The sequence below is a fragment of the Xenopus laevis genome, chromosome 9_10S, assembly GCF_017654675.1.
Source record: "Xenopus laevis strain J_2021 chromosome 9_10S, Xenopus_laevis_v10.1, whole genome shotgun sequence".
NCBI classification, from domain to species: domain Eukaryota; kingdom Metazoa; phylum Chordata; class Amphibia; order Anura; family Pipidae; genus Xenopus; species Xenopus laevis.
In genome coordinates, this window is record NC_054388.1 from 88,327,343 (window position 1) to 88,342,783 (window position 15,441).

General features: G+C 41.6%; 1 protein-coding gene across 3 annotated transcripts in view; it reads right to left on the minus strand.

The window, feature by feature from the left end:
- The window catches only part of snx29.S (sorting nexin 29 S homeolog), a 327,158-nt gene that overhangs the window by 263,263 nt on the left and 48,454 nt on the right, over positions 1-15,441 (minus strand). For all 3 annotated transcript variants that reach the window (XM_018239096.2, XM_041579205.1, XM_018239098.2), the window contains exon 13: positions 12,368-12,496. In XM_018239096.2, the coding sequence (XP_018094585.1) occupies positions 12,368-12,496 (129 nt within the window). The remainder of the gene's footprint in view (positions 1-12,367; positions 12,497-15,441) is intronic.

Genomic DNA, 15,441 nt, shown 5'->3' on the forward strand with positions numbered 1-15,441 from the left:
GAGTGGAACAGGGAGAAGTGAAGTGGCGAGTAGCCAATGAGACTGACCAGGCGAAGTACAGAGGGTTCAGGCAGAAGCGAAGTCAAACAGGCCGAAGTCGTGGGCAGGCAGCGAAGTATCGTAATCGTAGTCAGGCAAGAAAGTCAGGTCAGGCGGCAATAAGACAATCCGGAAACAGGCTGAGGTCAAACACAGAAGATCAAATAGTAAACAATGCTAGGGGTTCAGTCAAATAACCTAATAACCAGGCAAGGAGTCAGAGTACAGATTGAGATTAAATAGAGCTATTTGGCGCCAAACTAGCGTCATCACGCTGGCGTCGCACAGCTGACGTCAGTGCGTCCGTCATTGGCGTCCGGCGCCGGCGCCCATGCGTCCGCGACCGGCGCCGGCGACCGTCGCCGGCGTCCAACACCGCACGCCGACGCGCATCGGTTCCCCGATGAGCGCGCCTGCGCCTGTGCCGGAAGGAACGCGAAGGCGAGTCCTTACATTGCCCCCCATCAAGGAGCGGCCTCAGGACGCAACTGGCAGAAGGTTTATCAGGGTAGCTCTTGTGAAAATCCTTCAACAGCTTCGCGGCATGGATATTAGAAACAGGCTCCCAAGAATTCTCTTCTGGACCAAAGCCTTTCCAGCTGACCAGATATTGGAGATGCTTGCCTCTAACACGGGAATCCAGGATCTTCTCAACCTCGAACTCTTCTTGCCCGTCTACTACAACAGGAGGTGGAGGAGAAGCTGTACGGCCAGGAAAATGAAATGCGGAGGCTGGTTTCAGTAGAGCAGCATGAAACACAGGATGAATACGCCAGGTAGCCGGAAGCTTAAGTTGGAAAGCCACAGGATTAATCTGCCGAGTAATAAGAAAAGGACCCAGGAACCGTTGACCCAACTTCTTACTGGGGCAGGACAATTTGAGGTTAGCAGTGGATAACCAAACGCGGTCCCCCACCTTAAACTCTGGATCACTTCTTCGTTTCTTGTCTGCATATATCTTAAAGTTCTGTTGTGCTTTTCTCATGTTCTTCTGGAGTTTCAGAAAATTATCAGCCAAAAAGGTTAACCGGTCCTTGACTGCAGGAACAAGAATATCTGAAACAATGGAGGAAGGGAAGGTTACAGGATGTAGGCCATAATTTGCAAAGAAGGGGGACTGGTTAATAGAAGAATGTTGGGCGTTATTATAAGCGAACTCCGCCAGGGGAAGGAGATTAACCCAGTCATCCTGGAGATAAGAGGAGTAACATCTCAAGTACTGCTCAAGGGTTTGATTAGTTCGCTCCGTCTGGCCATTGGTTTGGGGATGAAAAGCTGATGAAAGTGACACAGAAATCTTAAGAGCACCACATAAGGCTTTCCAGAACTGAGACGTAAACTGTGGACCACGATCTGATACTACCTCATCGGGAAGACCGTGAAGTCTTACTACTTCCTTGATGAAACAATCCGCCGTCTCAGAGGCAGAAGGAAGTCCAGGCAAAGATTTAAAATGAGCCATCTTGGTCAAGCGGTCAATGAAGACAACAATAGTGGAGCAATCACAGGAGAGTGGTAAGTCAGAAATGAAGTCCATAGACACCGAACCCCAAGGGCGAGAAGGAACTGGAAGGGGTTGGAGAAGGCCAATAGGACGAACATGAGAATCCTTGAATCTGGTACAAACTTCACATGAAGAGACAAATTTCAAACAGTCCTTAGTCATCCCAGGCCACCAAAATAGCCTTTTAGCAGAAACAATAGTTTTCTTAATACCTGGATGACCCGCCAGTTTAGCGTCATGAATGTTTTTGAGAACTTCCAAACGCATTTGTTCAGGAACAAAGATTTTCCCCTCATGAAGAAGAAACCCTTCTTTGGGCACTAAAGAAGGTTCACAAACGGTTTTAGATGCATCCTTAATTTGATTCACCAGAACAGACTGCAACAAAAGAAAGTTATTTGAATTTAGAATTGTTTCGGGAGAAGAGAGAGTCTCATCCTCAGAAGAAAACATGCGGGATAGGGCATCCGCCTTGACATTCTTGGATCCGGGCCGGTAAGTCAGGTGAAAATTAAATCGCATGAAGAAAAGGGCCCACCTTGCTTGTCTAGGTCTTAATCTCTTGGCGGAACGTAGGTATTCTAAATTCCTATGATCAGTGAAAATGAGAATTGGGTGTTCGGAACCTTCGAGGAGATACCTCCACTCTTCTAATGCTAATTTAATAGCGAGTAGTTCACGATCCGCCACGTCGTAGTTACATTCGCTCTTGGCCAATTTACGTGAAAAGAAGGCGACTGGATGGAGTTCTTCTTGAATTCCAGACCTTTGTGATAAAACAGCGCCCACAGCATTTTCTGAAGCGTCGACCTCTAACGTAAATGGAAGGGCCAAGTCTGGATGGCGAAGAATTGGAGCCGACGTAAAGAGTTTCTTCAACTTCTCAAAAGCTATCTGAGCCTGTGGTGACCAAGAAAATTTTTGATTACAGCGTGTGAGTTCAGTTATCGGTAAAATAATTTGAGAGAAATTCTTTATAAATTTTCTATAGAAATTTGCGAATCCAATGAAACGTTGAACCGCTTTCTTAGAAGAGGGAACAGGCCAATCAATAATTGCGGAGATCTTCTTGGAATCCATTTGAATTCCTACAGGAGAAATAAAAAACCCCAAAAAGTCTACAGATGTCTGTTCGAATACGCACTTCTCAACCTTGGCATAGAGCTGATGAGTACGGAGACGGGCAAGAACTTTCTTAACATGCATTCTATGCTCTTCCAAAGAACTAGAGAAAATTAAAATATCGTCCAAATAAATGATGACGAAAATATCAAGAAAGTCTCGAAAAACATCGTTGACAAAATGCTGAAACGTAGCGGGAGCATTACAAAGTCCGAACGGCATAACGAGATATTCAAAATGACCATAACGGGTACGGAATGCCGTCTTCCATTCATCCCCTTCCCGAATTCTAACCAAGTTATAAGCCCCTCGTAGATCAAGTTTAGAGAAAATCTTGGCCTCCTTAAATCGTTGGAACAGCTCCGGAATGAGAGGAAGAGGGTAACGATTTTTGACCGTGATCTTATTTAAGTCTCTATAATCAATACAAGGTCTCAAGGAATGGTCTTTTTTTTCAACGAAGAAAATCCCGGCTCCGGCAGGAGAAGAAGATTGTCGGATAAATCCCTTGGCAAGGTTTTCATCCAAATAAGTGCGTAACTCCAGGAGTTCGGGCTCTGTTAAAGGATAAATGCGTCCGAAAGGAATTTGAGCTCCCGGGAGAAGATTAATGGGACAATCATAGATTCGATGGGGAGGTAGCCTATCGGCTCCTTTCTTGTTGAAAACATCAGCAAATTCCCAATACGCCAGAGGGAGTAGATCAAGAATTTCAGAAGAAGGAGAAAGGGAACATACTTTAATTGAAGAAGACGAATTCTCAAGTAAACATTTAGAAAGGCAAAATTTCGAAGAAAATGTTACACCACCAGTGGCCCAATTGATAGAAGGATTATGTCTCTGTAACCAGGGTAACCCCAAAATGATAGGGAATAAAGGAGACGAAACCACATCGAAATTCATTACTTCCGCATGAATTTTATTAATCACCACAAACAGTGCAGCAGTCTCTTGAACCACAGGACCCGAAGTGATTAGGGAACCATCCGCCACACGAAGTGCTATAGGGTTCTTCTTCGATTGAAGAGGGATTTGGAACTGAAGGGCAACTTCGCGGTCCAAGAAGCACCCACTTGCCCCGGAGTCAAGTATTGCTTGTAGTTCCACCACCTTGTCTCCCCACTGCAAGGACAGAGAGATTGTCAGTAAGGGCACAGAAAAGTTGCAACCATTAAAGTCTCTTCCAAAAGTCTCCTTACCCAAGGGACGGGTTGGACAATTCCGAAGAAGATGACCCGCTTGACCACAGTACAAGCAAAGATTAAGCCTGCGACGTCTGAGGCGCTCTTCAGGAGTTAATGCAGACTTAATGGCTCCAATCTGCATCGGCTCTGGGGCAGTACTGATAGTAGCAGTAGGAACTGTAGATGTCATCATAGGAGGCATACGAATAGGAGGTGGAGCAGAAGGTAAGAGCCAAGTAGGAGATACAAGACCAGCCTTTTCAGCCTTTTCCTCCTCCCTACGTTCTCTGAGTCTTTGATCCAACTGAATGGAGGTATGGATAAGTTCCTCCAAGGTGTCAGGGATGCCTGTACGGGCCAACTCATTTTTCAGCTCAGCCGAAAGACCCAGGCGGTAGCGGTTCTTCAGAGCTGCGGGATTCCATTCAGTATCCTCTGCCCACTGACGAAACTCCAGAGTATAGTCCTCGACAGGACGAGTACCTTGTCTCAAGGCATGCAGGGCGGCTTCGGCAGTGGAGGTTCTGTGTGGATCATCATAGACCACGGCCATGGCATCAAAGAACGAGTCCACTGTGGCCAAAACAGGACTTTGCCGATCCAACAGACGGAAGGCCCAAGTCTGGGGCTCACCAGTCAGGAAGGAGATAACAACCCCCACTCGTGTCTGTTCATTCGGATAGGTGTGAGGCTTAAGAGAGAATAGGAGTTTGCAGCTGCTTCTAAAGTTGCGAAATAATTTCCGGTCACCAGCAAACTTCTCAGGGAAGGCAACTTTCGGCTCCGAAATCTCAGAAGTGATTACTTGTACTTCGGCTGGAGCGGAGGAAGAAGATGCTGTAGCGGAGGAAGGATTAACAGCCGGGGGATGTACTCTGATGTGCTCCTGTATCTGGGCGTAACCGCTCTGAAGCTCTCGAACGGCTTGAGTCAAGGACGACAGCTGTTGCGTTAGGACAGCAAATGGGGAAGCCCCTTCGGTTGGATCCATGGCCTGGTTATACTGTCAGGCTTACCGTCTGATCCAACGAAGAAGGAGCAGGATTAGCAGAATGCGAACCCACAAGCGCCTCGCACAACACTAACCCACCTGGAGTGGAACAGGGAGAAGTGAAGTGGCGAGTAGCCAATGAGACTGACCAGGCGAAGTACAGAGGGTTCAGGCAGAAGCGAAGTCAAACAGGCCGAAGTCGTGGGCAGGCAGCGAAGTATCGTAATCGTAGTCAGGCAAGAAGGTCAGGTCAGGCGGCAATAAGACAATCCGGAAACAGGCTGAGGTCAAACACAGAAGATCAAATAGTAAACAATGCTAGGGGTTCAGTCAAATAACCTAATAACCAGGCAAGGAGTCAGAGTACAGATTGAGATTAAATAGAGCTATTTGGCGCCAAACTAGCGTCATCACGCTGGCGTCGCACAGCTGACGTCAGTGCGTCCGTCATTGGCGTCCGTCGCCGGCGCCCATGCGTCCGCCGACCGGCGCCGGCGCCATCGCGCCGACGACCGTCGCCGGCGTCCAACACCGCGCGCCGACGCGCATCGGTTCCCCGATGAGCGCGCCTGCGCCTGTGCCGGAAGGAACGCGAAGGCGAGTCCTTACACTTACAACCTGATACTGCGCCTCCAAGGAGTCATCAGATAAACAGATTGCTGACATCCCATCTAAACTACTCCCTATAAGACCTACCCCCCATGTTAATCGCACCACCTGAGCTGATTGTTTGAAAATTTTTTAAATGTTTTATATTTGATATCATAATCACTTTAACTTTGCTTTACGGAACCATGTACCTGTGTATCATGTGATTTAACTTTATCCTTCAATAAAAAAACAAGTTATAGAAAAAAAAAAAGTACACCAATATCGACAATTTCAAGTTTTTTAACTTTTCATGAACTATATGAACCTGGTTTCTGTATTTATCTGATAACTTAAAATACTAAATACTTGGCTTTAGAGTATAAGTGAGCACACCTACTAAAGATAAACTAACATAAAGCTGTCAATTTTTATATTTTCCCTTACAAATACCAACTAGTAAACTTATTACTACACTTTCATACCCGTTTATACAATTTTTTTTTTACACATTTTACACTGCACTTCTAGACTAAATTAACTGTCACAACTCTACACTACATTTCAGAGCACATAGACCTGCAGATGCCCACATGAATACAGTGATGGGAGCACTGTATTCATGAGGGATGGGAGAGCGCAATGAATATTCTGTGTACTTATCTCAGGATATCTTAGGAAAATTCATTGGAATTATTTGCATGAATAGGCTAAATTGTTCAGTCAAACAACTTAACCTTAGATTTCATATACAGGTATGGGATTGATTATCCATAAAGCTCTGAATTACAGAAAGGCTATCTCTCAGACTCCATTTTATACAAATGATTCAAATTGAAAACAAAATTATTTCCTTTTTCTCCATAATACTAAACCAGTACCTTATACATGAGCCAAACTAAGATATAATTAATCCTTATTAAAAGCATAAGCAACCTATTCAGATTATTTAATTTTTACATTAATTTCTAGTGTTCTTAAAGGGGTTGTTCACCTTCCAAACACTTTTTTTTAATTCAGTTGTTTTTAGATTGTTCCCCAGAAATGACTTTTTTCAATTACTTTACATTATTTATTTTTTTACTGCTTTTCAAAAATCTAAGTTTAAAGTTGAATGTTCGTGTCTCTGGTGTTTGAGTCTGACAGCTCAGTAATTCAAGTGCAGACTCTACAAATTTACAATTTTGCAACATTTAGTGGATACATTTCTCAGCATAATCTCTGGAGTATCAGCAACTATTGTATCAAGTCTAACAGCTGCCTGTAATGAAACCCAGAGATTCTGCTCAGCAGGGACAAAGATAAGAAATGTATCAACTAAATGTATCAATTTAGAACAGTTGACGAAAATAGAAAGTCATTGGAAAAAATCATTATTTCTGGTGAACCAGTTGTTGGAAGGTGAACCACCCGTTTAAGATATGAAGATTGAAATTATGGAAAGATCCGTTATCTGGAAAGCCTCAGATGCTGAGCATTCTGGATAATAGGTCACATACCTGTACAGGTATGGAATCCCTTCTATGGAATGCTTGAGTCCAGAAGCTTGATAGACATGTGGGGGCACATTTACTTAGGGTCGAATATCAAGGGTAAATTAACCCTCGATATTCGACCGTCTAAGTTAAATCCTTCGACTATCGAAGTTTTAGGTGTAGGGTGTAGGGGGTCGAAGTTTTTTTTAATGAGACAGTACTTCGACTATCAAATGGTCAAATAGTCGAACGATATTTAGTTTGAATTGTTCGATTCAAAGTCGTAGTTGAAGTAGCCAATTCGATGGCCGAAGTAGCCAAAAAAATACTTCGAAATTCAAAGTATTTTTTATTCTATTCCTTCACTCGAGCTAAGTAAATGTGCCCCGTGGTGTCTCTGAAATCTCAGAGCTCTACTAAAATCTATTTCAGTACAGTGCATTAGCCATGTGGATTAATTTACTATCTGGAACTAAACCTACAGCCTACAAATCCAGCAAAATCATGGATTGGAGTCAATTTCGTCAGATTTGGAAGTGGGTTGTGGGCTCCCTGGTATTCCAGATTTCTGAATTTAAAGGAGAACAAAAACCATAGATAAAAAATGTTTCTGGAGAGCCATCCAAAACTGCACCAGTATGGCCCACCCAAATCTGCCCTGTTACCTTCATATATTAAGTAAAAGCAAACTAGCAAAGCAAGAGTGGGCACCATCTTTCACTACTAAAACTTCTCTCACCAGTGATTGCAAAAACACAGTATGCACACTGAAGCTAGGTCCTGATTGGCTTCAACTGTAGCCTGAGACAGCCTGAGACAGCCTGAGACAGCCTGAGATGGTGCTCCTCAACCCCCCTGAGCTATTCTGCTTTTTCGTAACAGGAAAAAGATGTTAACCCAAAAAATTGTTGGGTCAATATGGTGCAGTCCAGGGGTGAGGGAACTACCTTTTACCTATGGTTTTTGATATCCGTTAATGCATATTGCTCTAAAGTATGGAAAGACTTCTTAGCCAAAAAAAACCCAGGTTTCTGGAGTTGTTTTAGTCACAGGTATTGTCACACACCACTGTATTTAATATAACTGAGCCTTTCAGATAAAGGATAATTGACTATGCTTTGTCTTGTTGAAAATTGTCTGTAATGCAGAGCATAACTAATCATGTGACAACAAACAAAAAAATAACAGCCAAAGAACATTAGTTAATTTATCTAAGTCTCAGTCTCCAGAACTTTGAAAGTTGCCATGAGAGAATTGATGGTAAAAGTAAAATATATCTGTATGTTGACCTTTCATTTCCAAAACTTTCTTTATAATTTTTCAACTCACATTTGAAGGTGCTTCACATTCTAACATGAAAGAATACCTTTGTGGTTAGTTGCAGTTTTTGGCCTGCCCACAACTTGCTCTCTTGAATCGCTAACATTTAAAATTAAAGTTCATGACTTTTAACTTTATTCTGCTTTGTGTCAGGAAAACGTTAAGTATAAAGTTCACTGCTTAGAACCTAAACTTTACAACACTGCTAGAGGCATAAACGGGATCCTCAATGAGGATATTAGCACTGAATCCAGAGAGTCAAAAGCAGCAATTCAAGAAAACACTCTCCCCTCACCCCAAAATGGATTTAATATAGAGCATGTGTTGATGCAATTAACTGAGGTCCTGGCACCCTAACCCACTCATATGAGTGTATATTGTATCCATTATCCATCCTGGCTTTCTGATGAATGGATCGCAAGTAAATCTATTGATACCTGGGAAACCTGGGGCCACCCTAGACGGTAGACTTGACGGTAGCTCGCATCTTAAACAGCATCCAAACGCAAGCAGCATTGCAGCAAACACAACTCTGGGCTTGAAAACACTGACACTTGAATTGTGGGAAAAAACACTTGTGGGTCAAAAACATGTCACCTTTGTCCAAAATTGCATTTTACAAACTGCATTTGCTTATATAAATGATCTCTAAATACTTTAAGAAGCAGAGAGCTGTTGAAATAGAAATAGAAAATGCAATATAAGATTGTCAAGTCACTTTTATCATTTCTATCTATGTTATACAAACTTATCAAAAAAAGTTGAAGCCGTGGTTAGAAAACATCAATGAGGCAAGGCAATGATTAATCTATTACTGTAGTGCAGTTTAGAGTGACCCTGAAAATAAGTCATGCAACATTATGTACTTAAAAATGCACAAAAGGCATCTAACCAAACTGTTAACCATTTCTCTAAGAGTAGATATCAGTAGCTATGTTACAAAAGCCTGCTTCCAAGGAGTGTAATGGAAGCGGTTAGATACATACAGCCAGAAATCTGACACACAGGGCTCAGTAGAACACCTCTATCACACTTCATGGAAGCAATTCATTTTGGTGGCATGGGTTAGGCAATAGTTATTTTCCTGCTAACTGCTCTTAGAAGCAATAAACAGGGAAGTTGTTCCTATAACATAGAGACAGTTGTCCTTTGACCTCTTTCCACGTCTCCTTTTTGTGTGTAGTGTTATATTTACGTGGCTGCTTAAGTACTGTATATGCTGTTAGCCAACCAAAGAATCTGAATCAATTAACCAAACGTACAGCCACCTTCAAGGGGGCTGGTAAATTAAGAGATCATACTTAAATAAAAGTCATATATACAAGTGACAATTAGCAGAAATATATTGTATAATTAGTTGAGGAAAACCTAGTTAAACAAATTAAACAAAATTTTTTATATTTGGTCATGTATTTATTAGAAAATATGATTCAATAACATATATGCGTGTGGCAAAAGTAAGTAAATCCTTAAGATTATCATATAATTTGAAGGTAAAATTAGAGTCTGGTATTTTCAGTCAATGGGATGACAATCTGGTGTGAGTAAGAGACCCTGTTTTATTTAAAGAATGGGGATCCAGCAAAGCCTGATTACACATACAACACAATTGTGGATGTGTATCATGGCTCGGACAAAGAAAGTGTCTGAGGACCTCAGAAAAAGAGTTGCAGATGCCCATAAAACTGGAAAAGGTTACAAGACTAGTTTGAATTTTATTCTGAAAGTTAGTGGAAGTCAGTGCAGGGATTGACAGAGTGGCATGGCAGAGAAGAAGTGGTTGCTGAGGTGTATAAGCCTGGCTGCAATTTTCATTATAGTAGTCTAGATGTGATATGATTAGAGAGTGAATAAGAATTTTGGTGGCATCTTGATTGATAAGTGATCATATCTTGATTATTTTCCTTAGGGGAAAGTGACATGATTTAATAAGTGACTGGATATGAAGGACAGGGCAGAATCTAGGATAACCCCAATGCACCGGGCCTTGGGAGACCGGGAGATAATGGAATTATTAGCTATGATAGATACTTCTGGGATGTTATGGGGTGTTAGTTGGGGGAAACAGAACCATTTCCATTTAATTTACGGTAGCATTGTGACATGCACAAGTACAGATAGCAGAAGGAGTCACGAGTTAAGAGCTCTTGGTTGAGATCAGAAAAGGAAAAATAAATCTGAGTATCATCAGCATAGAGGTAGTACTGGAAATCATACGAGTTGATTAGCTTGCCAAGGGGCCCAGGACAGAGCCTGAGAAGATGATACTACTCAAATAGTTTAGAGATGAAAGGTAGCAGAGAGATAGCTCAGAGATTATCGAGATTGGAGGGATCAAGAGTGGATTTTTTTCAGAATGGGGGTGACAAGGCCATGTTGTAGTTGAGAAGGAAAGATTCCAGTTCAGAGCGAGAGATCAAATAGATGAGTTAAGGCTTTGATTAGACAGGTATTGGCATTCACTTACTTTAGCCACACACAGATATGTAATTAGATTTTTTTTTTTCAAAAAATACATGACTAAATATATTTTTTGTTTAATTGGTTTAACTATGTTTTCTTCGTGTTCTTTTAGGATAATGATTTTTTTAGGATTTAGGATAGAATGATGTTTTAGGTCACAGCCATATAACATTATAGAAAATTTTAAAGGGTTCACAAACTTTAAAGGAACAGCAATATAATGTACTGATATCTTGAACTGGTAAAGTTGGTAAAACAATTTGCTGTATAGCCATCGGGGCAGCCATTCAAGCACATTATATACCATTGATAACAGATAAATTCTGAAGAATCCCATTGTATACTACAGAGCTTATCTGTTATCTGCTGTGTACCCTGTGCCTGTCTCCTTTTTCATCTTTGAATAGCTGCCCCCATGGCTACACAGTAGCTTGTTTATATAAACGGTAGTAGAGTTTCTGAAGCAAACACACCAGTTGTACAGTGCAGGGCAAAAGGACATTATATTTCTATTACTTTAAAAAACTTTCATTTTCTGGTGTTTCTGTTCCGTTAAGCATCAGTGTATGTAACCTGACTTTGTTCAGCCAGTTTCATGTATAAGATTCTAATGAAAGGAATGGACAAGAAAAGCCATCTATATTGTCTATTCTAGAGTCCTGCACCAGGTCAGGTACCAGTGGGTCTGGGTTCTGACCTGGTGCAGGACTCTAGAATATTCACAATAAACCCTCTACACCTAAGCTTCAGTGTCAATCTACTTTCAGCCCTAGTTTGCTCCATAGAAAGACTATAACCCCCCCAAAAAAAGATAAAGCTATGAAAATTTCTGCACAGATGTTGAACAACCATCTTCACCTGCCAAAGATTAACCCTAAAAACCAGGACTGATTCCAGCTGTGGAGCTACCCATTTAAGTTATGAATACACTTAGCACCTTAAATGCAAAATGCCAACCTGTTTTTATCCCTTGGCAGTATCCAGTTCCCTTGGCAGTGGGGTAAGCAGCTTGCACCCAATGCTTCAAAAAGCGGTGGTACAATGGGAGCAGCTATTATTGGCACATAGCTGCAGTACTTGGCAAACAGTACCTATACAAACACACAGATACTTGTTTCAAGCATTTAATTGTGCTAGTGTGTTACAGTACAATTCCAGGAGTGCCCTAATTATTTCAAACTTTTGGATTTGAATTTATGATTTTTTATAATCTAATATAATGCTAGAATGAAGAATATATGTCAGAGGTGCATGTACCAATACTGGCCTAGCCACATGCCAGAAATATACTTTCAAACAAAACTAGAACACCAGTACCTTATTGTGCTTCCCAACTTTTACTGAAAGGTGCTTCAGACACTGCACACCTGATCAAACGTTTCAGGACCCAAATGGCCCTTCCTCAGTGATGATGAATTGATATTATAGAGTATGAGTTACAAGTTAAGGTATTGGTAACTATTTGGTAGAACAAGAAGCTATACCCTGCCAATTCAAAGGAAATTTCCTTTCCCAAGGTAGTTTTACCATAAGGAATAAAAAAAAGGTTTAAATTTTCAATTTAAGATGTTAATTTTAATATACCAGCAATCAATCTTTTTTTGCTAAGGCTCAGTCATTGAACACAATGTAAAACACATTTGAAACATGCTGGAATGATTCCCTAACTCAAGTTTTCTACCTTGCCAATGCCTGGATCTTCGCTGCATGCCTGTCCTCCTGTTCTGACGCTTTTCTCTTCAGGTTGTCAATTTCCAGTCGGAGTGCTGAAGAATGTTCCATTTCTGCATCAAGCAGGTTTCTCAGTGATCTGGAAGAAGAGAGAGCACCATCTGCCATGCCTCTCAAACATTTTGCGTCCAAAATATAAAACTGAAGTTACTGTATGTAGTTTTGGACACTAAAAAAACCCAGCAAATCTTTAATAGCAGAACAGAATGTACTGTTCTTTTTCTATTCTTTTTAATTGCTTCTTTACAATGCTAAAAGCGAGCTGAGGGGTGCACTATACAAGCTACAAATGGTCTGGTGGCCTTGAGGCCATGTTATAAAGGGAAAAAATTGTTCTGCTAAAAACTGATAACATTCAGAATCACTTCAAAATAATGCTAGCTTACTGTAAACATATACAGCTTCAAAATGGAAGGAACAGTTAGTGAGACCTAAGTGCTTTTTACAGAAAGATTAAGAAAATGTGCCATTTGAAAATGTACCAATGCTCAGGTTAAACATTCAAGGTATTGATTTCATCACTAATCAAAAATACGAAAACAATCAAAATTTTGATCATGTTTTGAAATGTTTTTGCAGTTAAAAAAGGTGTGTTGAGTTTATAAATGATTAATTGCATTGCACTCTATATAAGTTTCAGACAGCAATTTTATTTTTTTTCAATTTCAACCTTTTTTCTGAGGGAACCCAAATTTTAATTCAATTGTGACCCAAAATCGTCACTTCCTCAGCAGGCAAACAATCGACCAAGGAGAATGGAGTTTTCATCACAACATATTCTCCCAGATAACTCACAAATGGGGGATTCCAGACATAGACATATTGGCATCCAGACACAATCACAAACTCCCTTGTTACTGCTCCAGAACCAAAGACCCAGGAGCAGCTTTCACGGATGCTCTAGTAATACCTTGGAAATTCCGCATGGTGTACGCATTCCTACCACTGCCACTGCTACCCAGGATCATTGCAAAGATCAAACAGGAAAGGGTGACCACGATTCTGATTGCACCAGATTGGGCCAACAGACTTTCGATCTAGTCAGCATGTCAATCTCAAAACCTTGGAGACTTCCTCTACGGCCAGACCTCCTCATGCAAGGGCCAGCTCGACATCACAACCTCACCATGTTACTTTTAACGGCCTGGCAGTTGTGGGCCCAGAGGGGATTCTAACCAAACACTATAGATATTCTCCTACGGGCTCATAAGGAGTCCACCACCAAAGCGTACTATAAGGTCTGGAGAACTTTCCTAAACTGGTGTTCAAATAGACAACAGACCTGGGAAAATAGTACACCACAGATCATTACATTACAGATCATTTCCTTGTCTCAGGCTTTGGGAAAGGTCTGGCTCTAAGTACACTGAAAAAGAAAATCTAAGCCTTGTAAGTACTTTTCCAATATAAATGGGCAGAACAACCTGATATTTACCAGTTTTTACAAGGAGCCTTGAGACTTAGACCACCTTTTCAGAGCCCTACGCCTTCATGGGATCTCACATTAGTACTCTCAGCTCTTTAAAAGGAGCCCTTCAAACCTCTCCATACTTGTGACATGAAATGGATGACCCTCAGGCATTGTCCCATACTGAACCGTGGTTGGTCATACATGCAGACAAGGTTGTCCTGAGGACAGTTCCTAGTTTTCTTCCGAAAGTAGTGTCCTCTTTCCATATCAATCAGGACATTGTCCTTCCATCCTTCTGTCCTAATCCTACTAATGACAAAGAAAAACAACTACACAAGATGGATGTTATCAGAGCAATTGGAATCTACAAAAAAAGAACTTCTAAGATAAGACGTTCGGATGCACTTCTGGTCTCATATGCCCCGACGCACAAAGCCTTAGTCGTGTCCAAACGAACTATTCACAGATGCCTAGTAGAGACAATTAACCAAGCATACCTACTCACGAACAAAGACCATTCCGAGTGGTAGCTCACTCGACCAGAGCACAGAGTACCTCTTGGGCGCTCCACAATTTGGCTACTCCAGAGCAGATTTCAAGGCGGCCACATGGGCCTCACCCAACACTTTTGTCAAGTTTTACCATTTGCACGTTTTTGCTTCTACACAGGCCGTGTTTGGCTTTAAAGTTTTACAAGCTGCAGTTGCCGAGAGGCGCACTTAAATTGGCATGTGGGTAAAAAAAAAAAAGAGAGAAAATCAGACTCTGTGATACCCACCCAAATTTTTAGGGACAGCTTTGGAACGTCCCATATGTCTGCACTGACAGGAGGGCTGACTAGAGAAAAAGGGATTTATACTTAAGATACATTTTTTTCTAGTAGGCCCGAACTGTCAGTGCAGTAAGTCCTACCCAGGCTGATTTTAGTATGGGTGCAATGACTCTCTTCTCAGTCTCGCTATCTCTATATTTCCTACTTTTGTCTCTTGACCTTCTTTCATATCTTGCGGTCTCCTCAACCACCTCACCTAGCTTTATAACAGAACTGGGGAACAGAGGTGGAGCCAGCCTATATATCCTGAGGGAGGAGCCAAGAGACCAATTCTTTTGTCCTGCCTCCAGAGGTGAACTTGGACATAACCCATACGTCTGCACTGACAGTTCGGGCCTACTAGATAAGAATTTATCGTAAGTATAAATCCTTTTTTACCGTCTATTTTACGTTGTACCTTTACTGTATTTAAGGGGATCATGTAGACCCACCCTAAACAGCATAGGGACCCATTTTTAGGTCGGACACTTGCTTTAGGCTGGGGAGCTTATGCAATTTATTATGCCAGTAAAAAAATACAAGGATCAGAGTTTAGGGTGGGGGGAACAAACCATCCCTTCTCAGTGAGGGTTTGATGCAATTTGACAGAATGTGTTAAACACACAGCCACACCTTCAGACTTGGGGCAAATCTGTGGGTTTGGGACCTATAAGTTGTTAGATCCAGAAAGTTTCAGCCCTGGATAGTTACTGAAATGTTCCGACTTTCTCTTTGATCTCCTGCACTGAAGAGCCAGAAAAATATACAAAGTTTCTAACTTAATTGGCTTTTTGCAGAGAGC